The sequence below is a fragment of the Gigantopelta aegis genome, chromosome 3 (assembly GCF_016097555.1).
Source record: "Gigantopelta aegis isolate Gae_Host chromosome 3, Gae_host_genome, whole genome shotgun sequence".
NCBI classification, from domain to species: domain Eukaryota; kingdom Metazoa; phylum Mollusca; class Gastropoda; order Neomphalida; family Peltospiridae; genus Gigantopelta; species Gigantopelta aegis.
In genome coordinates, this window is record NC_054701.1 from 75,279,615 (window position 1) to 75,307,564 (window position 27,950).

Here is a 27,950-nt window from a genome sequence, read left to right on the forward strand (position 1 = left end):
TTTTCTGGGTTGAATTGTCAACAAGGCCCCCCACCCCCCCCCCCACCCCATGTTATTTTAGGCCAGGTAGAGACTGGTAAAACAATCTTTTTATCAACGTCATTTTGTGAGTGGAATTATTGTCATCAAGGCCCCAATGTTATTTTAGGCCAGGTACAGCCCTATAAAACCATCTTTTTATCAACATATTTTGTGAGTGGAATTGTCAACAAGGCCTCCATGTTATTTTAGTCTAGGTACGACCATGTAAAACAATCTTTTTATCAACGTCTTTTGTGAGTGGAATTGTCAACAAGGCCTCCATGTTATTTTAGTCTAGGTACGACCATGTAAAACAATCTTTTTATCAACGTCTTTTGTGAGTGGAATTGTCAACAAGGCCTCCATGTTATTTTAGTCTAGGTACGACCTTGTAAAACAATCTTTTTATCAACGTCTTTTGTGAGTGGAATTGTCAACAAGGCCTACATGTTATTTTAGTCTAGGTACGACCATGTAAAACCATCTTTTTATCAACGTCTTTTGTGAGTGGAATTGTCAACAAGGCCTCCATGTTATTTTAGTCTAGGTACGACCATGTAAAACAATCTTTTTATCAACGTCTTTTGTGAGTGGAATTGTCAACAAGGCCTCCATGTTATTTTAGTCTAGGTACGACCATGTAAAACAATCTTTTTATCAACGTCTTTTGTGAGTGGAATTGTCAACAAGGCCTCCATGTTATTTTAGTCTAGGTACGACCTTGTAAAACAATCTTTTTATCAACATCTTTTTGTGATTCGATGTATCAACAAGGCAGGTTGGTTTTACTCCCCTACATCTGCGTCCCTGTCTCCCACCAGATACAGGAAGTGGAAGGCGAGAGCTAAAAACCCTGTTCCTAGAAGATCTCCCAGAGCCGTCAAGTACGGAATTGCAATATTGTCTGGATCATCTCCCTTGCGCCAGATAACATGTATCATCCAGTTGGCAATATACAGCAAAATGGTCACCTGTTAAAATTAAGATAAAATATTTAATGTCAAGAGCAGTTATATTATAATATTTTAAATTTAAAAGTACAGTTTCTTCTTTTCAACAATGTGACCTCACAATTTCTTGTTTGGAGTATTAATTTTTGCATGTTGAATGTGTTTTTGTCACATTAATGAATGTAGAAGACTCATTGGAAAATTTAAGCCATTTCATTGGTGGTTAGTTGGTTTGGACCAGTCTACTAAAATAGATGGGAATGCCAATGGTAAGAGGTCAGGTTAACTTGAATTGTTTTTAGTTTTTTGACATAACTATATTTAACATGCATCATTTACATCAAAGTTTGTATGTGTAATCATTTCAGTATAAAATATTTCTTCTACAAATCTTCATCTAATATATAATCAAGATGTAATACAAGAAAGAACATTAATCCATATTAATTTTTCGCAAAGGTGATTTTGAGATGCCTTAAATTCTGCTACCTTGGTTTTAATCACAATAATTCATTAACTTGTATGTGTGCCATACAAAAATTTATCAAACTATTTTTCGATTATAAAGTCTGTATAACACTTATGCTCAGATAATAATCTAAATATACAGTAGAATCTCACTGGCTCAAACGCCCAACGGTCGAACCTACCAGTATTCGCGAACCGAGAACAAAGTCCGGATTTTTCTCGCTATTAAACCCTTTTATTTTGGTGCTGATTGGTCAAATACCCCTGAGGTCGAACACAAGCTTTCTCTCGAACCAGTTTATTGGTACGAACTGTAAAATTAAACATATTTAGCTCGAACGGCTAAGTCTGTCTCAAGAAATATAAAAAATAATTTATGTAGGAATATTTCATTGATCCTTTCATGCTTATCGTGTTATTTATTTAGCAGCTGTCGGTAATTATCTTTCAGGTACAGACAATTGTAATGCGGTAATCGTTAGATGACTGAACCTTGCAAGTAACACCTATCAACTCATGAGTCAATCGGACCATCTTGTCCAAGCTGGTTTTACGAAAATATGCAAGATTGTCCTATTTATTTTTGTGTTATAAAAGCACCCGACAACGGCCGAATGCATGGTTCAAACTACCCGATGGGTCGAACAGACTTTGATGCACCGACAGTGTTCGAGCCAATGTACTGTACTCTAAAAATAGATTAAATGTATGATGTACTTACCTGTAAGAGAGCTGCTAGGAGATACACACCCACAAATGAAGCAGTGATGGTCGTGTGTCCAGCTGGCATGCTGTAAATTACACTCATAAATATCAGGTGACCCGGAACGACGAGTAGTAAGAGTACTCGTGCTGCTTTCGAGTCTATATCTGCAATGAAATAAACTATACTCATTTGACATAATAAATATTTGAGTCAATATCTACAATAAAACAAGACAATGCTCATTTTAGATAATAAATATTTGAATTAATATCTGCAATGAAACCAACAATACTAATTCAGAAGAAAAACAATCTTTGAGTTGAAAGTTAAATTTTGTTTTGTTAACGACACCACTAGAGTACACTGATTTATTAATCATTGGCTATTGGATGTCAAACAGTTGGTAATTTTGACATATTCTGACAAGAGGTAACCCACTACATTTTTCCAATAGTAGCAAGGGATCTTTTATATACACCATCCCACAGACAGGATAGCACATACCACAGCCTTTGATATACCAGTCGTAACAAGAAATACCCCAATGTGCCCACCGACAGGGACTGATCCCAGACTGACCACACATGAAGCGAGTACTATACCACTGGGCTATGTCTCGCCCCTATTGGGTTGATGTTTTTAATGAAATAGACAATATTCCTTTTATTAAATAATGTTTGAGTCAATATCTTTAATGAAACAGACAATACTTCTTTACTTTAATGCACACTTAGGTCGGTATCTTTAATGAAACAAACAAAATTACTGTTACATAAACCTGTGAGTTTACTTCTTTAATTAAAAAATACACATTTTACATGAAACAAACATTCATCCCACATAATATTAATAATCTCTTCTTTAAAGTGCTTTTCCAGACCAAACACTAAAATTTCAAATTCCACAATTAAATGCCTTCTTAATTCATTGCAATAATATTTTACACCGATATGTAAATCAATAATTATGAAAATGCCCCATAAAAGTATTAAAACATCACTCTTGTAGAACACTGCCGGAAATGACCAAGTAAAATTCTCAGTAAAAATAGCCGTGACGTCATGAAGGGAACTCGCTTCACAGAAACGTACCACGAGATGACTTCCAATGCAAGCGAAAGTGGGACCGATAACGACTGCCAAGCTCAATTATCATGCGATTCTTCTTTCGATGATGAATAGTATAGTGATGACGACTGGACTAATATTTGTGCAACACAACAAATAATGCCATATCAGCTTGAACCTGGAACATCTTCTGAAGAACCACCAGCCTGACAGGTGACGATGAAAATGGCCGTGGAGACAGCTTACCACTAATTTACAACTTTTATTCTTGTTTTGTTCTTTAGCTTTTCGTGTGAATTATTTTGTATGTTCTAATACTTGTGATGTAGAAAAAACGATAAATAACACTTGAATTCTACGAGTCAAGTGGACCCGATATCGGTAATTTTAAGAAATAAACAAAAATGACTTCTAGTCCGTCCCATCCCTCTATAAAGATGTTTTTTGGTGAATAATTTCAGATTGATTTGACATAAAAAAAGAAGAGTAAAAGTGTTTTGTAAATAACAAAAAAATACTATTTTTTGTGTGCAGTGGTGAAAACAGTCGGCTCAGAAATAAATAACTTATAGTACATTTCATAGTATGAAAAAAGGTGTTCTCTGTGGGTAGGTATAGTAAAATTAATTTAATGTATTTATAGTCTGTCTCACAGGGAATGGCTTTTTTCATACTATGGATTTATTATTTATTTCTGAGCCGATTGTTTTCTAAGTTGCATACAAAAATAGAATTTTTTTATTTTTTTATTTTTTATTTAAAAAAACCCCAAACAAACATTTTTGTAGGATGGGATGGACTAGGCTTTAGATACTTACTTGTCTGAACTTTGTTATTAATGAAAATGTTCTCGAACTGTAAAAAAAAAACCTCACAAATAAACGAGATGCAAACGACAACAAATCTGATCTGGTTGATTGCACGAACCGTGCATGAGAAAACAAACTGGCTGGAGTTGGAAACATAACGCAGTTTGGGATGTTGACGATATGCACCCCATGGTCATTTTGATGTGGATGGCGTCAGCTTGTTGTCATTTGTTTTGTGTCGCAGAAAAATTGTTGGTACGGCATCTTTTTTTAAAAGCCATAACACATGGTATTCCCAACCGGATGAATCGAAACTAAAGTGTGTGCTGTCGCAACGGTCTCCGGCATTTTCTTCCTGTCCAGTCTTTCCACATTGTTTTAATCAAATTCACACAGCTTTCTCACAGCAACATTACTAGGAAATGCGTGAAGACTAAATTTATCGACTTTAGTATTGCTACAGCCGCCAACAACACGCCGTTTAAACATAATAAACACACAAAAAGCAATGAACAATGGCGCTGACTATTGAAAGGAGTTCCCTTCGTGACGTCACGGATCAAATCTTACGGAAATTCCTGAAACGAATTCAGCTGGTTCCGTTTTGCAGGAGATTATTTTTAAATGGAAAATATACCGGGTATATAATTTTTAAATTTAATTTTCTAATCATATTAAATAATATGTTGATTGATATAGCCCAATACACCATACATCTGGAACAGCACTTTAACCATGAAATAAAAACCTGGAGTCAAAACGTCAGTGCTAGACAGTAGTAATGCTTTTGGAGATTTCATTGAACAATCACCATCTAATATTTCGTGTAATATACAGATATCAAAATGTTTAAATATCATAAAACAGGGCTAGCTCTGAGCGAGTAGAGCATTTCGCCAAATTATCTATTAAATAAAAAAATATATAAAATCCTAGTTATTTTCAATTGCAGTCAAACCTCTCAAGACCGGACCCTCTATAAACCGGAATTCCCTAAAAGCCGGACATGTTTTACGGTCCTTTTTTAAAAATCAGTACAAAACTTAACCTGTCTAAACCAGATACTTGTTTAAACTGGATATTTTACTTGGTCCCGATTGTGTCCGGTTTAGAAGGGTTTCACTATATTACATGAATTTATTTCGTCAAATTAAAATAAAATTAACCAATTTTACTTAAAATTCACATTTGGTGAATTTGGCGAGTGCCAGAGCTAGCCCTGATAAAATGTTTATGCCTGCCAAGTCTTACGTTTTCCAAAAAAAGTATTAATAGGGTTGAGATAGCCACTGCCGAGATCGTGTGCGAATTCTCCCGGCTGGCCCTGTCTGTGAAGAGATGTTGAAATACGACTGGCCTGCACTGCCACCAGGTTTCCTCCAACACCTGCAAACAAACACATCTCATCAGTCAACTGTCATAGTGTGTTATTAATTCTAAAGTTTATTATAAAGTCTGTTTGGATGCATCGTTTGAATTGTGTGTGGCCAAAAGGACTGAATGAATATGATCAGAGTGGCAGATAAACTACCCTCTGCTTGATTGGACTTTTGTTTTAATCTTAGCTTATGGTCTGATACCTCTGTAGTTTTATTGACTGGTTAACTATATAATTGAGTTTTAGCCAAACACACTTGTTACACTACACCTTTTATACCTGTGAGTTTTCCGTTTCTCCTCATACTCTTGAAAAAATCTGTGTTGTACAGGCGAAACATCAAGTTTTAAATTTGTGTTGTGGGTTTTTTTTTGAAGTAGATGGTTTTAGACAAAACTTTTGGTTTTAATTAAAGTTGAACTTTGTTTTGTTTAACGACACCACTAGAGCACACTGATTTATTAATCATCGGCTATTGGATATCAAACATTTGATAATTCTGACAAAAGGTTTTATAGAGGAAAAGAAAAAAAGAAATGTTTTATTTAATGAGGCACTCAACACATTATTTTACGGTTATATGTCGTCAGACATATGGTTAAGTACCACACAGATTTGGAGAGGAAACCCGCTGTCGCCACTACATGGGCTACTCTTTCGATTAGCAGCAAGGGATCTTTTATTTGCGCTTCCCACAGGCAGAATAGCACAAACCATGGCCTTTGTTGAACCAGTTATGGATCACTGGTCGGTGCAAGTGGTTTACACCTACCCATTGAGCCTTGCAGAGCACTCACTCAGGGTTTGGAGTCGGTACCTGGATGAAAAATCCCATACCTCGACTGGGATCCGAACCCAGTACCTACCAGCCTGTAGACCGATGGCCTGCCACGACGCCACCGAGGCCGGTATTTTATAGAGGAAACCCTGTTTGTCCATCAGTAGCAAGGCACCTTTTTTATGTACCATATAAAATTTCATTTTTAGTGGAAACTTCTAAAACATTTGTAAACAAATGTATCTTAAAAAGAAAAACTAAAGGACAGAACTATGTCTTGACTAGATAGCACCGTACCATTTATAACTGGTTGAAAAACAGCTATCCCAGGATAGTGACCAACAGAAAAATCTAAAATTAAACCACCAATACTGAAAAAAAGAAAGAAATACATTAATAGAATATTTATAATCAATGTATCATTTTAACCAAACCCCAGGTTCACAATATTAAGAGATTGGTAAAACAAATCACTACAATTTGAATGAATGAATGGATGAATGGATGGATGGGGTTTGTGGATGGATAGATGGTTGGATGGATGGATGGGAGGGAGGGAGGGAGGGAGGGAGGGAGGGATGGATGGGGTTTGTAGATCGATGGATGGATGGATGGGGTTTTGGATAGATGTATGGATAAATGGCTGTTTAATGACATATTATAATTTGACTGACCTACTAATAAAGACTGCACATAAAACTGGAAACCATCCCGAGTATATGACTTCATTGGTGTATCTGTTTTTGATGGAGATTACGACCCACAGTGGAATCAGCACAAGAAACACGACAATCACTGTAGGGGCCAGCCACACCTGTTTACCTTAAAGAAGAAATAAAACAATTACTGTAGGGGCCAGCCACACCTGTTTACCTGGAAGAAGAAACACGACAATCACTGTAGGGCCCAGCCACACCTGTTTACCTGGAAGAAGAAACACGACAATCACTTTAGGGGCCAGCCACACCGGTTTACCTGCAAGAAGAAACAGGACAATCACTGCAGGGGCCGGTCACACCTGTTTACCTGCAAGAAGAAACAGGACAATCACTGTAGGGGCCAGCCACACCTGTTTACCTGCAAGAAGAAAAACGACAATCACTGCAGGGGCCGGCCACACCTGTTTACCTGCAAGAAGAAACATGACAATCACTAAGCACCAGCCACACCTGTTTACCTGAAAGGAGAAACACAACAATCACTGTAGGGGCCAGCCACACCTGTTTACCTGCAAGAAGAAACAGGACAATCACTGTAAGCGCCAGACACACCTGTTTACCTGCAAGGAGAAACACGACAATCACTGTAGGGGCCAGCCACACCTGTTTACCTGCAAGAAGAAACACGACAATCACTGTAAGCGCCAGCCACACCTGTTTACCTGCAAGGAGAAACACAACAATCACTGTAAGCGCCAGCCACACCTTTTCACCTGCAAGAAGAAACACGACAATCACTGTAGGGGCCAGCCACACCTGTTTAGCTGCAACGAGAAACACGACAATCACTGTAGGGGCCAGCCACACACCTGTGTACATGCTCGAGAAAACACGACAATCACTGTAGGGGCCATCCACACACCTGTTTGCCTGCAAGAAAATTCATCAGTGACAAAATCCCTGCATTGAAAATGTTTAAATCTACATTAAATCTAGAATTATATTCTGGTAAATAGTTGTAGAAAGGAAGGTTGGCTTAATTATAACTTAGCAGGGCTCGAAACATGATGTAAAAAATGGCCTGCTGTTATTTTTTTAAATCTGCTGGAAATAAGATGAGACAGACTGATGGGAGGGTTTGTATCTGAAACATTAGGACCTCTGAGATATATTTTAAAGTATTATGGAAATATACTATTTCATGTTTATGGAACAAATGAGTCAAAATTTTACCATAAATATTTGTAGATCATATAATGTATGTGTAATCCGACTCGTGAATGGAAATTTTATATGAATAAAAGTTCCAGTCGAAGCGAACAACAAACCCTAAAAGTTGTAATTTTTAAGTCAGCTAATCAGTAGATGTAGAAGCAATTTGCACAGTGTGCAATTATCAAAAACACTATATATATCTATATATATACACAGTGAAACCCCTCTAAAATGGACACCCTCGGGAGGAAGTAAAATGTCTGGTTTTAAGAATATCAGATTTAGAGAGGTTAAGTTCTATATTGATTATTAAAATGAGATGTCTGGTTTTAAGGGAAAAAACGTCTGGTTTTAAGGGAATTCCAGTTTACAGAGGGTCTGGTTTGAGAGGTTTCACGATATATTAACCCATATGGGTATTAAATAAAGGAGATTCATCCTACAAACCAATGCATCCCAGCAAACCAATACAAAATTATTATTAATTGTGCAAAAACACCAATCCTGAGTGTGGCTATTCCCTAACCTTGCCCAATACATAAAATTCCACCAGAAGCTGATAAACTCCTTAACATTTGTGATTGCAATCAGCAGAGCCACTACATAAAGCTGTTGCAAAATTGATCCGCAATATCTTTATCAATATCAGTACCTGTATTTACTTTGTTAATATAACCACTAACTTGCTGTTACAAGATGATTTGAATTTCAGGGCTGCATAAACACATTTACTTAAATGCCTCTAAACATCTATCCATTGCTCTGAACACTCTCTGAAGTAGTCTGACTAAAGGAAAGATATATTTGTTGAACACCATAACACATTTTAAACTATGGTTAATTTGTGTTAACATGTTCATTTCTATATCTGGTTAAAAGAGAAAGAGAGAATAGCAACACCTTCCCATAGACGGGACAGTACATACCAATGCCTTTGGTGTGCCTGTCATATAAAAAAAAAGAAAAAAGAGTCCACTGAGAGCAATCCATCCTGTGAATCATCTTAACTCAGGCGAGCACTCTACTACTGAGCTACATACCACCTTTAGTTATATTAAGTCCACAGCAATGCCACAAGAGACAAGCACCTGTCAGAGTTGATGAAATAAGGACTGGGATGTCATGGCGGACAGCGAAAGATGTTTAAAACTATAAGGGGCTGTCAGACCATGGGTCGGAATAAATGAGATGGAATTCAAAGAAATAAAGGGAAATGGACCAGTAGGGACAGTGCCAGATTTATAAGGTGGCAATTGCCCCGGGCTCCCCCTGCCAGAGGGGCCCTCCAGACTAAGGACTTTCTTTATACAATTACTTCATTTTTTTTTATTTGTCATATAATTTAATTTCTATGTTGAGGGCCCCCCGAACCTAGAGTGCCCCAGCCCCCCCAAGATCTAAATCCGGCCATGAGTGGGTTTGAAACAACAACAACAAAAAACCTCACCTATTGCATTGTAGAGTAATGTGGCAACTGCGGCAAGTAAAGACAGTGTTATCAGATCTCCCAAACTCGCTGCAATTGGTGTTGCCACATTATCAGGATTTATATTAAATTTTCTGGAACAAAGAATAACAGCCACCATAATCAGACCTGCAAAACAAAAACAGAGAGCTTAGTTGAGCTTCAGTATCATCTGAATCTGCGAGACTTTTACTCATTATGTAAATACAGGATTCGTCACGAGTATTTTTTAATATGGAAAATATCAACAGAGTCTATGTCAATCGGTATTTGTCGAGGCTCTGCCGAGACAAATATCGATTAACTAGACGAGCTTGATATTTTACATATTAAAAAACACGAGTAGCGAATTTTATTTATCCTATAACACTTCTAAAATAACATTTTAATTAAATTTTTAGTAAATCACAGTACTAAAGTCGCAGTCATCGGTAATATGACGTCATCACGATTAGCACAAATTAGTTTGACGTCACACATTTTAAATAAATCTTTGAAAATGTTACGCTCATGTATACGGGTCTTGTTGGCTTGTAAGCAAATGACCCATCCACAGCAACACATTACCTAGAGACCTTGCAAATTTGCATACCATTATTAACTGGGTTAATAAAGTAAATTATCACATGGGTTTATGACATGGATATCATGGATAAGTTATAGGATAAATAGAGAATAATACATGAGTGGCCGTTAGATATCATTTATCTCACAACAAGTTGTTTTAAAATGTGTCTTAACGAGTAAAAGAGAATATGATATGTTTTTAAACGAGTTGTGAGATAAATGGTATCCAACGGACACGAATCATATCCTAAAAACCCAGGTTTTAAGCAAATTTTAACACCTTTTTCTTCAACTAAAAGTTATTCACAGACATTGCATTTGTAGCTGACTTACGCGTCACAAACACATGATTGTCAGGTTAACTATACGTTACAATGTAATTGATTTTTATTGCGCTGGTTTTTTATTGGACATATGCCATTGGTGACCTAGTCATCACCTAGGAGCAGCCAGTCGTATGTCTTGAAATTGTTAATACACATACATGTGTTAACAACCATGTGTAATCATAAATAACACATGGTGTTCTCACCAACGGGTGTGTAAGAAGCAACTTTATTTCTGTGCATTAAAATATGAAACATGATAGCACACCAAAGTATCCCCAAACCCCTACCTCCAGTTGATCCAACATTGAAGTTTCACTATAATGAATTAATAAAATAACTTTTAAAATATAAAATAATATTTTCAAAATTCGAAGCAGTCAGAATCAGAAACCCCATTTAACATGCCCTTTCTACTGAAGAAAAAAGGGAGGTGGGGATCAGAATCTATCTGTCATGAAATAACAGTCTCGAAATTAAAGGGCAATAACTCTAGTACCTAAAATAAAACTTGCTACTGCAGCAGTGAAGACACTTGAAGCACACAGCAGTACCCCGTGGTGGAAATTGAACTCCCCCTCTGGTATCCATCCCATCACCATAGCAACCACTGATGCAACTAATCCAACCACAATGGCTTGAGCCTGAAAAAAATATATACACACACACATGTATTGTAAATTACCAAAATAGATCTTAAAATTCATTAAATTTGTAAATGTAACATCAAATGCAATAATGTATTTACCAAACAACTTAGATGAAAGTTAAAAAAAAAATTTTTTTTTTTAATGACACCACAAATAACGGTTTTGAAAACCAGCTTTAGTTTCAACATTACAAAGTCTTGTTTCATTCTATTGTAACTTTATTCAAATGTGTCACAGGTTTGTTATAACTAAAGTTGGAGACCCTAGTTTCAGCCTGGACACTACTAACCTTTAACACATCCGTTTAAAGTTAAAATAAATGTTTATTTCTTAAAGTTTGTTTTGTTTTAATCATCGGCTATTGGATTTCAAACATTTGGTAATTCTGACATATTATAGTCTTAGGAATTCTGAAATATATTTCCATAATTAGTACACAACCCATGGACAGGGTAGCACACACCGTGGTCTTTGATATACCAGTCACTGTGCACTGACTGGAATGAGAAATAGCTCAGACCAACCATGCATCAGGTGAGTGCTTTACCACTGGGCTATATCACGCCCCCTTATATGAAAAATTTAATAAAAATTTCTTCAATGTCTGTACTCATATCAAAGATTTTCATCAATAAGACTTTTAAAAGCTTACCTGAACAAGTGCCAGATTTCCTCCAATCATCTTCAGTTTTTCCGATCTGGTATCCATATTTCCTAAGTTGGCCTGCAGAAAAATAAGTAAGATTTTACCAACTACTACATGCAGTTGTAATAACAGATGCAGAAATTAATGAGAGTGCAAACTAGCAAATATGTATGGGCATATAGATGAAAGTGAAAGTTTGAATGCTTAACAACACCACTAATTTGCAATTTTTAACTGCAACCGTAAATGAGATACATGTAGATGTCTATTATTGGTCAATTCATAGTACAGTCAAATCTGTCCTAGCGGCCACCTGTACTCAGCAGTCACCTGCCTTAAGTGGCCACTTTTCCCCCTCCCAAACGATTTATAATGTAAATGCACCTGTAATAAGCAGTCACCTGTCTAACGTAGCCAGTGGCCACCTAAATCGCATCCCAAATCGTTGAAATACCTGTATTAAGTGGCCACAGTAAAGTTTTACTATTATATAAAAGAGATATTTTAACAACAGCGATACGGTTCAGCAAATAACCGATCTTCACACCTTCAGGAATACTAGTACCCATTCAGTCCCGACATCTCTACTGTGTATAATTAAGAAAGTAGGCTAGGCTTGACAGTTGTAGATTTACATGTACTTACTATGACAATACACAGCACAAAGTAGGAATTAAATAATTAAATGGAAAAAGAAAACAAACTGTTAATTTAATACATTCCATTTGCATTATTTCTGAACGAGACGACATGTCAAATGTTGATTTATAGTCACCTGTGAAGCACACATCCGTTGACTAGCAGTACAGACGGTAAACCAAAAACAACAACAAACGTTTTAAAGACTATATATGTGGCAACTTGTACTCAGCTGCCACCTGTCTTAAGTGGCCACTTTTATCTACTCCCTTGTGTGACCGCTTAAAACAGGTTTGACTGTACTGATATTGTGGCTCAGGCATGTAATAAAATAAGTCTTTCATACAGTTGCTTAGTTGTTTTTTGAGGGTTGAGTATAACTACAGGTATATACAAGTTGGCTATATTATGTACCTGTGTTGACAGCCGAGATGCCAAAGTCATTTCCAGGTTGCCCTTCAGACCAAGCAGTGCTGGCACAAGAATGAAAACCTCTTTCACATCCATGAATACTTTCCAGTGCTATAATACCAAAGAACAGAAATCATTAACAGTACATAATAATGATTAAAATGTTTAAGATTATACATGAATTTATTAAAAATGAACTAAACTATATAATACATCCACAAATATGCACCATTTATATATTCCCAGGTATCTCACTAACCCTCGAAAAGTGTCTTTTGAAGCATGGAACTTGGACAGGACTCTTATTTTTTTAGTTTTAACTTAAAATCCTATTATGGGACTCCCCAAATTTCACAAGAAAGCTCAAATGACCCCCAATGGAGAAAGTTCAGTGAGAACCCTGTACTTCTGTTTGGTGGAATATGACAACATCTGGGGATGTTGGACTGGAAGATGACAACATCTGGGGATGTTGGACTGGAAGATGACAACATCTGGGGATGTTGGACTGGAATATGACAACATCTGGGGATGTTGGACTGGAATATGACAACATCTGGGGATGTTGGACTGGAATATGACAACATCTGGGGATGTTGGACTGGAATATGACAACATCTGGGGATGTTGGACTGGAATATGACAACATCTGGGGATGTTGGACTGGAATATGACAACATCTGGGGATGTTGGACTGGAATATGACAACATCTGGGGATGTTGGACTGGAATATGACAACATCTGGGGATGTTGGACTGGAATATGACAACATCTGGGGATGTTGGACTGGAAGATGACAACATCTGGGGAGAGGCAGTCATATATTAATTTGCCTTTCGGTTGGGTGGAAGTGTAATTTTCACAGCTGGAGTGTTCAGTATCCAGAAAGTATAGATACCCTGAGACTGCACACATGGAGGAAGTAAAGTTAGACTTGATACGTTATAACTTTAGTTAGTGGTCAAATGTCTTATTGATCATAATTATGAGTTAAAGTTAAAGTTTGTTTAACGACACCACTAGAGCACATCGATTTATTAATAATCAGCCATTGGATGTTAAACATTTGATAATTTTGACAGTCTTACAGACGAAACCTGATATATTTTTTTTCATTAGTAGCAAGGGATCTTTTTTATGTATCATCCTACAGACAGGATAGCACATACCATGGCCTTTGATATACCAGTCATGGTGCACTGGTTGGAACAAAAAATAGCACAATGGGCCCAGCAATGGCGATCAATCCAAAACTGACTGCACATCACTGAGCCATGTCCTGCCCCACCATAACTATGATGTCACACCTCTTGTTGCACTCAGTAAGAGGGGAATAGGTTCTTAACCCATGAACAAGATTCAAGTATAATTTTCTTGGCCTTTGGTTTACTTGTACATGTACAAATCTTATTCTACATTCTAGTGTTCCATCAGTTGTTCCAAACAAAATTTACAAATATTACCAAAATGTTCATTCTGGATTACTGTTTTACAGGTATGCCTGTATATTATATGACTGTATTTACTATGTTAGTATTTCTCTAACAAATGAAAATATTTTTGCGAACAACTCAAAACTTTCTCTCAACAAAATTAATATTTTGGTATATGCACATGTGTACATTTCCCACTTTTAAAACATCCTTTGTGAGCCAACATTTCAAATACATACATGAATAATTATCAATTTAAATGCCCAAATAATAGAAAAGTACAAAACCACTCCACTAATCATTCAAACTGCATTACAAACCTGCACCACATCCAGAACAAGACCGGCACCAACGGTTCCTAGACCAGCAATGATATATGGAATAAACACTTGAAATGCAATGTTCAAACATTTCTCCTGCGGTTGATCAGCAACATCAACAGATGTCCGTGAGGATGCACAGTTGTTGTCTCCGTCATCTTCGTGGCTTAACAATGGCTGTTCCACGCTTTCCTCATCATCTTCTTCTTGTTCTTCTTCATCACGAGAGTTTAGTTCAGATTCAACCACAGCACTACCATTTCCAAGGTCTGTGTCTCTGGAATGCAACTTAACACTTCCAGAATTTGTTTTATTCTCACTGCGCTCAGATGCCTCTGGTGTGAAATTGGCCAGCTCAACTTCATCGGCGTATGAAGTCATGGGATCTGCTTTTGGGACCATCTTTTTCCTACGACTCCGCAGATTTTCTCGATCCGAATATTCGGACATTGTCATGTTTGGTCATTGTTCATTAGAAAATTACAGTAGAACTGTACATAATCTGAAATAATAATAATAATAATAATAATAATAATACAGTGAAAACCCTCTAAACTGGACACCCTCGTGTAACAAGTAAAATGTCCTGTTTTTAAGAGTTATCTGGTTTAGAGAGGTTAAGTTCTGTACTGATTTTTAAAAAGGACTGAAAAATTTCCAATTTTGGGGGAATTCCGGTTTACAGAGGGTCCAGTTTTGAGAGGTTTCACCGTATATCATTAATCATAGATTGTAAAATGAAACAATGTGTACACTAAAGCAATGTGTACACTAAAACAATGTGTACACTAAAGCAATGTGTACACTAAAGCAATGTGTACACTAAAAGCAATGTGTACACTAAACCAATGTGTACACTAAAGCAATGGATGAGTTTAGCTGTCAGTTATATTATGGTCATATCCTGTTGACAAATACCAATGGTCAATGCATTTAATGTTCAATTCACAGTTTTCATGTTCAAATAAGTATAGTAAACTACATGTATTATCAATGTCAATGTTGGGTTTATTAAAAGTTTTGCTGTTGGTGAAGTTGCATCTAAACAATTTAAGTAGTTTGAAATGTGATTGCTATGTCTGTTGACAAATCCCATTTGTTAATATATTAACAGGAATAAATATTGTTAACTTACATGTAGTTTAAAATGTGATTGCTATGCCTGTTGATGAATTTATCATTTATTAAGTTTGATTTTTCAGTTAAAATACATGACCAAGAAACTGTACACAAACACTACTGAGAAACATCGAATTCATTCATATTTTATTTTTTTAAATTAAAAAAAACGTGATCCACCAGTGAGAGTTAAACACTTGTCAAGTTTAAAAAACACATGAAAACATGCACAAAAGGGGCACGACAGCAGTTATTTAAAAGGACATGTTTATTCATAGCCGTAAAGTAACTGGCATTTTTGAGGCATCATGGCAAAGGCAGTACAGCATATGCTGTGGAGCCTTCATGAATCTTAAGCCTGCATTAATCTCACAAAAGCAAATGTCAATAATTTACAGTCTGTTCAAAAATGCATGGTGGTATTGATGTTGTGCTCAACACCTTCCAGAACGTCTGGAAATGACTTGGAGCCATTGGCACAGCCATGACTTGTAGAGGATTTTGAGTCTTCTGGAGACATACTTACTCATAGTTGGTACATTTTTGGGAAGGGTTACTGATGGATTATTTAGCTTGCATTATAATTATAATTATGTAACGCTTGAGAGGATGGGTGGGTGTAGGTGCCAACATTATGTAGCATCACAGTGTTTGTGCACGTGTATTTAACACCATTACAGAACACTAAAATATATATAAAGTACTTTTAGAACAAACTATGGGTTAGAATGAACTGATTGTAAAGTTCTGCTTTTTTCCCCTATATAGTATTAATAAATTTTAATGCATAGAACGAACTATGTATAGCGAATTAACTGTTAAAACGAATCAATGTTAAAATTGTGAAGAATTTCAGTGTAAATTAATTTATATACAGTGAACCGATATTAATGTTCATCTTGTTTGTATCTTATCAGTCAGTAGCATTAATGGCAATGCATCCAAAACAACTGCAATGATATTGGTGATAACAGATGAAATATTATAATTCCAAACATCACTAATTTTTGTCTTTAAATTAGAAAAATCCAAAATGGCCGACTTCATGAATGAAAACGGCTAACTTCTGCAAATATGTATAATGAACTACTGTTATAACGAACCGATGTGTCTGGTCCCTTGCAGTTCGTATGTATATATTTTCCTAGGTCGAGTCACCTCCAGCCCTACCCCATATTGATATTGATATGTGGGTTAGGGCTAGAGGAAAGTCTATGAAATGCTTTGGCAATTGTCAACAACCAAATGGTTGCAAGCTACTGTGTCTAAAATACAAAAAAATTCCTAAATCTGCTCCCAGTTTCATTATTCTCAAGTCCACTCATGACATTAAACTTACATGTTGTTAACCAGTACCAATGCTACACAAAGAAACCTGACGCCCCTATACATCACTACAAGTAAGTACAGCAGTGATTCTTTTTGCAAAAATAGTGTTATGTAATTAGCATTAGTTCAGACATTTCTCCCCGGTTTCTAGACGTTTCGTACCCAAACCCGTTCATACCATACCATTTCGTAACCACTAGCATACCAGTTCGTAACCAATTAAATAATGTCATACATTACACCTAACATTAATAAAAAAAAAATTAAATACACAATTATAATGTTATATTACAAACATATTGTAACATTTAGCAAAAATGTTGTTGTAATAATCACTCAGTATCTTTTATAAGCATTAAATGAGCAATTATGTGCTGTGCATCACTGAAGCAGAATACAACTTTTTGTTTTAATTTATCCATTTGCTTTAACACATATTTAGTATCTGTCGCAACACGTCCAATCTGCTTTTTGCTTAGTCCGAACGGACGTAGAAAGTAATGTGCACCCTGCACTACCATTTGCTGTGCTATTAAAAACAGACGATCTGGTTACGAACTGGTATGCCTTTGGGTACGAACTGGTATGCTTTTGGGTACGAACCGGTATGGTTACGAAACGACCTGATACCTTTCTCCCCCACCCTATTTTGTCTGGTTTTCTTGTTTACTTCTTTTCTACATTCCAATTTCTTTCTATTAAATGACAGTGTTTGTTCATTAGGCACGTGAAAAATCGTGCATAAAATTGTTGTTCTAAAACATGTGATAATACTAGGCCTATATGTTATCAGTATATGCTTAGCTACCTAGAACATTTATAGGAATGGCTTGCTTTTTTGTGCTTTATTTCTTATCGGGTTATTTTATGATGATACCGACATACCGTTATTAAGTAACAGAACAAATTGAAATACTTCAATATTGCAGCCCGAACCACTACATAACTTTTTACTTGAAAATTGCCACCTGTCACAGATGCATTATTGTAGCTCGATCACTTATGTTTGTTACACCGACTACAATTTATGGCAAAATATGTTTTGCAGGTATGGTCTCAGGTCGTTTCGCCCTTATTCCCTATCGCCCCGTGTCGTTTCGCCCCGTGTCGTTTCGCCCCCATACCGGTCGTTTCGCCCTCTATACAGGGTCGTTGCGCCCTCATGTTTATGTTTGTGAATGATGAATAAATTTGATTACGTGACTCTAGTTGCAAATCAGATATAGGTTATCAATTTGTAACCCTTTATCAACCATTAACACCATTTAGATGTATATGTTATTATGTGCAATATTTTAAAGAACCTCTCCCCTCACACCATCCCAGTTCCTACGGGCCTGATGTATTTTATATTAATAAGTACAAAGACTAGCCTACACAATGATATTGTCGATATGACATATTGTTATAAAGTGTTTTGGTGTGTGTGTGGGGGGGGGGGGGGGCGCTTTTCTGCAAATTTGCGAAATTGGCCTCTGTAATATCCATTGACGTGTCATGTTTACATCTATGCTGAAGAAGATTTATGATGAAATATTAAAAGGTCCATTTGCTTCAGTTTACATTTAAATACATGCAGTTGTCTGCTGTCTGCCATTTTGGTTTTTTATGGAATACTCTTCAAGAGGGGTGAAAGACTCTAAAATATTAATATAAAATCAATGATCTCTAGTGGTATCTTTAAACAATCAAATAATATTAATAATAATAAAATAATATGTCGTCATTACATTTGCATTTACATGTTATTACCTTCAACGGTTGTTAGATTAAGTCATATCCTTTCACCTCTCTTGTAGAATATTCCATAAAAAGTCAAAATGGCAGCCGGCACAAAATTACATGCTTTTTGCCCTATGCGATCTCGGCGAAGTCGATACAGGTGACATGGTTATCATCTAGTATGTGGAATCCATACCATTGTAATTGTTTTTTCAAGATTCTTGTCTGGACAAAATGTGTGTAAAATCTAACGAAAAATAAAGGTAGGAGCAATTTATTGTAGTTGTCCACATTTTGTTTCGGACTTTACGTTTAAGTCTACAACCGTGTTGCCTGTTAGGTGACTATTACGACAAAATTATGGTAAAATTATTTTTATATACCAAATTTTGCATACTAGTACCACCCCAATACATAGGGGCGAAACGACTCATAATGGAGGACGAAACGACTCATTCTAAGGACGAAATGACTCGGGGCGAACGGGAATAAGGGCGAAACGACTTGGGGTCGAATAGGAATAAGGGCGAAACGACCCGGATTCGCAGGTATAGTACCAATCGTTTTGTTCTTATAGTAATTTCCTTTCGAGTCCAGGGAGATTTAAAAAAAATAAAAAAATGTTTTTAAAAAGAATTAATTTTATTGTTCATTGGAATTATTTTAAGTAGTCTTAATGATCTATAAATGTATTAATTATATTATCTATTCATATTAATAGAATACCAAACACCTATTACAACTATGTTTAATCGTGTCAATAAGAATAATGTTATTGCAGTGGACCTGCATAACTGTGGAGGAAGACACAAAAGATTGAAAATGTCTGCGCCCATTGAGGATCAACGTGATCCAAAAGATAAATTTCAGGATAAAGTAATGGCTCAAACGGAAAGCCTTGAAACACCGGCTAACCAGAAATCATCTAAACAACTTCTTTATTCAGAAAAATATTCCGAAGGTGAGGAAAATTAGCGTTTTTTTTTTATAGTTTTTTTTTAGTTAACAGGCTAAATCGTAAACATGATCATGTAGCCCGAGTACTCTGACTGTAAGAGAGCTAGACGGACATTTGGACATAAATACGCTCTCATTACAGTCAGAGACCAAGCTATGTATTTTTTTGGCAATTCCCGACAACCAAAAAGTTGGCTAATGATCATGATCATGATGATGTCTGGGATCAGGCTGAAACGGAACTACTACCAAAACGGAACCGATTGTGGCTATAACGGCACCTCACTGTACTGGCTAAAACGGAACCAGTACAACTGTTATTTTTAGCTTGAGCATGTGCTAAAATGATGCTTAACGTCACTAATCGAGGCCCTACATGGAATAACAGTCAATAGTTGTTTTGATAATCAAATGCTCCCAATCACAAGTTTCTCAAGTATCCACCAAAAGAGAGGAAATCCGTAACCAGTATAGAAACGGCAGAGAACAGGAAAAGTAGCGAATGTTGAGGGGTCCCTATTTTTTAGCTTTAAATAAATAAAAAATTAACATATAATCAACTAACCTGTATCACAATGTCTGTGTTGCCATTTAAAACAGCCCTCACACTGAAGTCCTTCCTGGCACGGACGAACACACCTTTTGCAGGAGATACAAATATTAGTCATTGTAAGTGCAGATGGATGGGAACTATATTAAGGTGCCCACATCCTTATGGTTCGGGCACGCCCACCATGGATTCGGGTTCTGTAGCTTTAATACCAATTTGACTGAACATGGACAAACCTTAGTGAGCATATATTGCTAATTAGTTCTCAATGGATAGCAGCTCTCCACATTGGGAGGCTGTGCGTTAAGTAAACAAGTATGGGGATCCGGTTGTCATAGATCTTTTTTCCCTTATATAATAGCCTACAATTAAACTCAAAATACAATGGTTTGGAGGCTTGGACTTCTTATCAAGTTATATAAAGTTGTCATCAAAGGCAACTAACAAAGTTCATTAAAAAGTGTATGCCTTAATTTTGGTTTTGAGTTCGGTGCCGTTTTAGCCATCGATTTTGGTGCCGTTTTAGCCAACGCAGGTTCCGTTTTGTCCTCAGATTTTGGTGCCGTTTTAGCCATCACAGGTTCCGTTTTGTCCAATTTGGTTCTGTTTTCGCCTGGGCCCGTTTTGGCACGGTTCCGTTTTCGCTATAACCCTGATGTGTTATCCCTTGATCATAACGCTTGGTTGTTTTGGCCATGCATATTATGATGTTACCAGTTCGCCCTGGTCGTTTCATCCTAAAACTCGGGTTGTTTTGCCTCTGAAATGGGTCGTTTTGCCCACTAAGTATTTTAACATAAATAAATACAAATTAAATGTTCTACTGAAAAATACTGAAGTATTGTTCTGACCATCTTGCCCCATGGCATGTGCTTTCCTGTCTGTGGGATGGTATATATATGTAAAAGATCCCTTGCTACTAATGAAAAAATGTAGCAGGTTTTCTCTCTAATAGTAACAGACACAAATATTACCAAATGTTTGACATCCAATAGCTGATGATTAATAAATCAATGTGCTCTAGTGGTGTTGTTAAACAAAACAAACTTTTATTTCACCCCACACCACAAAGCAAGGCCCTGGTATCATGAATACGCGTAAAAGACAATGCTGATTATTTTTATTCAATTGGTAATAAATTAGTTTATACTTTTTATAATTATTTCCAATTAAGGTTAATTCTATATTGTTGAAATTAAAAAAAAAAGTAGTTTAGACAGTTTGTGTACTAGAATGGTGTCACACTCAACTTTATACATCGGACAGTCACACATAGCGGTATGTTCAGATATTGGTGGTATGTTACATAACCTTCCATTCCAAACAACTATCAACTGAATAAAAAAAAAAGCCTGCATTGAGTTTATCATCAATGACAAATGAATACTAAATTGCAGATAAAACAATTCTTTTTATTACAAATATGTCATAAAATGTACATGGTCAAATTTACAAAGCGTGTAAATACATGTACATACATTCACAATGCTTATAAACACTAAGGCATATTTTTCACCAAGACTCTTGTTTCAACCCATAACAATGGACACTTAAGTTTGGTCAATTTACAAACCTGTAACAAATTTGGATACAACAGAGTGAAAGAAGAGTCTGTGACATTGAAATACCTTTAAAACTAAAACTAAAATGTGACTCCATAACTGTTATTTCTCAGATGCACATGCAATTTTAAAAATATTAAAAATTGGTATTAGAAACACCAGAAACATTTCATTTGTACGGAAATGGATAATCTAAACAATAAAATATAAGTAATGTTTGATTTCAGTGATCATAAATGGCTCTAATAGTGAAAAATATGCTGTAGTGTTTAAAAACTAGGGTCTGTCCCTTTAAACAACTGTGTTTAAGAAAAACAAACTTCATAAATTTCCCCCACATTGTTTAATAATTTAATAATATAGGAGAAACAGGATTAAGGGCGAAACAAGTCTGGGAGTAGGGATACAAACTGGTTGCAGGGCAAAAACATCCTAGATTCAACATAGTAAAGTAATCTCTTCATAGATGCCAAGTGATAGTTGGGTGTCCTCTAGCATGTGTTTGTGTAATTTTTGGCATGCTTCCACCAGAGAACTGTTCAAGCATGCCTGTCACTGAAACAACCTCTGACTTTGCTATAGAGTTCTATCCTTTAGCTGTATCTTTTTTTTTTTTTATGCAACTACAAGAATACACCTGGAGTGCACTGTGTATAACCGATTGTCAATTTTTTTTACAAACTACATGATCGCCAAGCACTGTGCCTAAAATAAACACATTTTTCTAAATCTGATGTCATAGACATTTAATTTGATCCTTTTCAAGTTTACTCTTGAATTATACTTGCACTTTGGTGACTAGTACAAATGCTTCAAAAAGAAACTCAGCACACCAAAATCTGCATATATTGTAATTGTACTAAATAAAGAGTTATATAATTATTTATTTTTCCATCTCTAGATCTGCTCTCTGACAGACTGAATGTGCTTACAGCCAAAGGGAGACAACCACACTTTGGAATTTCGCCACAGACTTTCAGAGTGCCAAGGAGTTCTGGTTTGTTTAATTCAATCTTTTTTCTTCTTTTTTTATTTCTTTCATTTAGATTTCTTTGTGGGATTTTTCTTTCCTTCTTTCTCTCTTTGTTTGTTTCTTTCTTCTTCCTTTTTTAACTTTGAATACTGTAGTCGCTTAAAAAAACAAATAGTCAACAAGCTCACAAGTTAGAGTGCACACCTAAGAATCAGTTACTAAGATGTCTCCTTTTAACACATTCCGACGCCATGTAACCGTAAATAAAATGTGTTGAGTGCATTGTTAAATAAACCATTTGCTTCCTTTCCTTCCTTCCTTTTAACACAATGGGTTATTTTCTATTCTTATTAGTGCTCTACTTTGTGTATTCCAATCCATGGTCAGGACTGTGTGTATAGACAATCTTTGACACAACCAAAATCAGGGCAAGCAGAAGATCACTTTCCTGAAATCACATACATTTTCAAATAAAATGCATTTAAAATTTTGTTACAAGGCTGTCAATTGTCCCTCTCCTAAAACTTATCAGGTGAGTGTGGAGTGTGATCACTCACCTTTCCTGGTAAAGACTGTGAAAAAATAAATCTTGCTGTCAATTGTAACTGATTAACTTGTACAGAATGTGTGGATTTTTTCTCTTTTTTTAAAATCACATTTAAACACCTAAGATCAGTTGTGCAAAACAATAGGTTAGTATATTTTCTTTTTAGCCCAGTAATAAAGCACTTGCTTGATGTGTGGTTGGTCTGAGATCGATCCCTGTCAGTGGGCCCATTCGGCTATTTTTTATTCCAGCTTGTGCACCACGACTGGTATGCCAATGGTCGTGGTATGTGCTATCCTGTCTGGGATGGTGCATATAAAAGGAAAAATGTAGCGGGTTTCCTCTGATGACTACGTGTCAGAATTACCAAATGTTTGACATCCAATAGCTAATGAAAAATTACTCAAGTGCTCTAGTGGTGTCGTTAAACAAAACAAACTTTTAACTGATTATGTATGTGACATTATGTGGATACCTAAGGTTGTTCTGAATCTCATTTGTTAATGTGTGTACTGATTCGGTATTTGTTCCAACCAGTGCACCACGACTGGACAAAGGCCGTGGTATGTGCTTTCCTGTCTGTGGGAAGGTGTATATAAAAGATCCCTTGCTGCATTAAAAAAAATGTAGCGGGTTTCCTCTGATGCCTACAAGTCAGAATTACCAAATGTCACTAAGCAAAACAAACTGATCTCCAATTTCATTTCCTTTCAACTTATTTTCATGCTTATATCCAATTAAGGTTCAAGCACACTATCGTGGGCACACACCTCAGCTATCTGGGCTGTCTGTCCAGGACAATGGGTTAGTTGGTTAGTGGTTAGTGAGAGAGAAGAGGGTGTCGTGGTCTTACACCTACCCACTGAGCCCTTAAGAACTCGCTCTGGGTTGGAGCCGGTACCAGGCTGCGAACCCTGTACCTATCAGCCTGTAGTTTGATGGCTTAACCACTGCGCCACCGAGGCCGGTGATCTCTTAATACACCATGTGTTGAGGGGTTATCAACCCTTTAAACCCATAGGATCTTTTTGGACAAGACTTCTATGACAACTTTAAAAAAATGGATAGTACTGTCAAGAAACCTAGTATTAGTAAAAAAAAAGAGTTAAATAAACATTCCTTTATTAGATTCTAATAACTGGTATCTCAAATCTTGTTTCTTCACACCAAATAATTTTGCCACGATGTTTGTCCCATAATTTGATAAATTTCTCTTTATAAATGAATAAAAAGGGGGCTGAAATGTCCTTCATTCTGTATTAAATTTCAGTGATTGATATTTAAAATCGTAACATTTCTATGAATCATCACGTAAAAGGATTTTGGAATGATTTGAATTGATATGAAAAAAATTGTAAAAAAGGGACCGAAATGCCCTCTATTCCAAATAAACACACACAAATTAAACATTTTTAATTTGAATATTTGTTTAATCACCCCTCATACGGTAGGAAGGAAGGAAATGTTTTATTTAACGGCACACTCAACACATTTTATTTACGGTTATATGGCATCAGACATGGTTACGGACCACACAGATATGGAGAGAGGAAACCCGCTACTCTTTTCGATTAGCAGCAAGGGATCTTTAATATGCACCATCTCACAGACAGGATAACACATACCACGGCCTTTGATATACAAGTCGTGGTGCACTGGCTGGAGCGAGAAATAGCCCAATGGGTCTACCGACAGGGATCGATCCCGGACTGACTATGCATCAAGCAAACGTCCCGCCACATATCCTTCATAAAATATTGTTTGTATATGTATCTTCAACTCGGTTAATGGTCTCTTTTCCATAACTACTACAACAGATGTTCATTGGTACAAAAATAAATGGAACAGTATATCCTTATTAACTTGTTATTTTTTGGCTTTTTTCTCTTCTTTTTTTTGTAAAGAGTTGTCGCCCTTTTAATTAAACTGTAATGGAAGACCTTTCTTTTCAGTTCTGGGTCAAGTTAAGAATTTCCTGCCTCAGATGGAAGCAGCCAATCAGAGTTTGAATGAACTGGTGAAAACTGTGCCCAGAGATCAGCTGGATATAGAGAATGTTGATGGCTGCTCAGGACCCATCATAGAGATGGTATGGGTTAAACTAGACTGATTAATTGTCAGAAACCGGCCTCGATGGTATTGTTGTTAGGATGGATGCTTGGGAACCATCATAGAGATGGTATGGGTTAAACTAGACAGAGTAATTGTCTGAAACTGGCCTCGGTGGTGTCATTGTTAGGATGGATGCTCAGGACCCATCATAGAGATGGTATGGGTTAAACTAGACAGATTGTCTTAAACCGGCCTCAGTGGTGTCGTGGTTAGGATGGATGCTTGGGACCCATCATAGAGATGGTATGGATTTAACTAGACAGATTAGTTGTCAGAAAGCCAACCTCGGTGGTGTCGTTGTTAGGATGGATGCTCAGGACCCATCATAGAGATGGTATGGGTTAAACTAGACTGATTGTCTTAAACCGGCCTCAGTGGTGTCGTGGTTAGGATGGATGCTTGGGACCCATCATAGAGATGGTATGGATTTAACTAGACAGATTAGTTGTCAGAAAGCCGACCTCGGTGGTGTCGTTGTTAGGATGGATGCTCAGGACCCATCATAGAGATGGTATGGGTTAAACTAGACTGATTAGTTGTCAGAACGCTGACCTCGGTGGTGTCGTTGTTAGGCCATTGGACAAAATGCTGGTAGGTACAGAGTTCACAGCCCGGTACTGGCTCCCACCCACAGTGAGTTTTAATGACTCATTGGGTAGGTGTAAAATCACTACACCCTCTTGTCTCTCACTAGACGCTAACAACCAACCCACACAGACAACACAGATGTGTGCCCAGGATGGCATGCTTGAACCTTAATTGGATATAAGCATGAAAATAAGTTGAAATGAAAATTGTTAGATCAAATAAACATATGAACCATCTCACAGGGGCAAAGGCTGAAACAAATTTAGTTTAAGCCAATTTTCAGATATATAGAGCAGGGCTCACCCTGTATATTTGCCAAATTACCCAATTGCTCATTTTCATACAAAGTGGCTACAGGATTTAGTTTTTTGACTAATAAAATTTTCCATAAATAAACCACATTTTAACCTGAAAATTGATTGAACTTAAATTCATTCCAGTGTGAGCCCTGGTAGAGTATTTTAACATTATTTTAAAAGTGGCTAATTTAAACACAATTTTAGTTGCCAAATATTACATTATGTTACCACCAGGCCTGGTGCTTATAAAACTTCTAGAGTCTATACTCGAGACTAATAGAGTCTGAGACACTAATGTCATGACAACGTCATACAAATTGTATGCGTGTGACGTCATTAGAGATTGAGTCTGGAGTTTTTATAAGCACAGGCCCTGGTATAAAAATTAGCAGTTGGCTAATCTGGTAATAGGCAGGGTGATCTCCGAGCTCATAAACATTTCTTTTGCAGCCAGAATATCTCACTTTTCTTTCTTACCCTTTCTCATTTACGGTTTTAAATGTTTTATAATTACTTAGTATTTCTAATAAAATAGCAACTCTTTATCTTTATGTTGCTTTTTATAGCCATGTGACAGTTTTATATACCCATGTAAAGGCTTAAGTTTTTTATTGAGATACCGTAAATACATGTATGCAGGATGGAATGTAGCTCAGTGGTAGGTCACTGGTAGAGGTGTGATAGGTTGTAAGACAAGTTCTAGATGGAATCATGTTTTTCATTTCAGCCATTACCACAGTTTTCTCTGTCTTTCTCTCTGTCTCTCTCACACACACACAAAACTCTCTCTCTCAGAAGGGGCTGGATGTATCTCAGTTGGTTGAATGCTCGCTTGGGGTGCTTGCATCACAGGATCGAACCACCTCAGTGGATCCATTCTCTTTCCAACCAGTGCACCACAACTGAACAAAGGCCGTGGTATGTGCTTTCCTACCTGTGGGAAAGTGCATATAAAAGATCCCTTGCTGCATTAGGAAAAATGTAGCGGGTTTCTTCTGATAACTACGAGTCAGAATTACTAAATGTTTGACATCCGATAGCCAATTATTAATTAATCAGTGCGCTCCAGTGGTGTCGTGAAACAAATCAAACTTCTTCTGTCTGTCTCTATATATATCTTTCTCTCTCTCACACACACACACACACACACACACAATACTCTCTCAGAAATTCATGCTAGACATCAAATAACTGCAGTTAAAAAAATGTGCTGAAATGTCGTTAAACATTTACCTGGAATATAATAATAGTTTTGCCATTTTTTATCATTTCAGAATCTGGCTCTCATAGAAACCAACGATTCGTGTTCCGATGAAGACTTCAGTGACAGTTCCAGCGATTCGGACTCTGATGACTCAGATGATTTGCTGTGTGAAAAAATATACTCACATGTGACCGAAGACTCCATAAAATTAAATACAAACTTGCCCAAAAGAAAACCACATATTGTAGAACTTGGCAAGAGCAACTCTGAATCCAGTAACACAAGTGACATCATAGAGAGATAGTTATGAAATAAAATTGTTTTGGATTTGTTTGAGTTACTTTAAAATTTATACTTTGGTTAATGTGAGGTTATAGTCATGATGTTCTCTAGTATTTTGAGTTGAATATGTTTGAATCTAGTCTCGTTTCAGCTACTGCATCATGCTGGAATTTCAAAAGGCTGTGGTATGTGCTTTC

General features: G+C 36.6%; 2 protein-coding genes across 2 annotated transcripts; one reads left to right on the plus strand and one right to left on the minus strand.

Annotated features, from left to right (window-relative positions):
* Positions 1-644: 644 nt before the first annotated feature.
* On the minus strand, positions 645-17,959 carry LOC121369083 (solute carrier family 41 member 1-like). Its single transcript, XM_041493928.1, has 11 exons — positions 17,843-17,959; positions 14,510-15,011; positions 12,759-12,866; positions 11,712-11,783; positions 10,909-11,053; positions 9,499-9,645; positions 6,852-6,999; positions 6,475-6,548; positions 5,273-5,407; positions 2,161-2,309; positions 645-992 (listed from the first exon to the last, which is right to left on the minus strand). The coding sequence occupies exons 2-11, from the start codon at positions 14,963-14,965 to the stop codon at positions 807-809; spliced, it is 1,620 nt and encodes a 539-aa protein (XP_041349862.1). The 5' UTR covers positions 14,966-15,011; positions 17,843-17,959; the 3' UTR covers positions 645-806.
* A 1,521-nt stretch (positions 17,960-19,480) lies between these two features.
* Positions 19,481-27,800, plus strand: LOC121392582 (uncharacterized protein C12orf45 homolog). Its single transcript, XM_041523734.1, has 4 exons — positions 19,481-19,640; positions 22,650-22,745; positions 25,221-25,357; positions 27,542-27,800. Exons 1-4 carry the CDS (start codon positions 19,502-19,504, stop codon positions 27,773-27,775), a joined length of 606 nt encoding a protein of 201 aa, XP_041379668.1. The 5' UTR covers positions 19,481-19,501; the 3' UTR covers positions 27,776-27,800.
* The last annotated feature ends 150 nt before the right edge of the window (positions 27,801-27,950 follow it).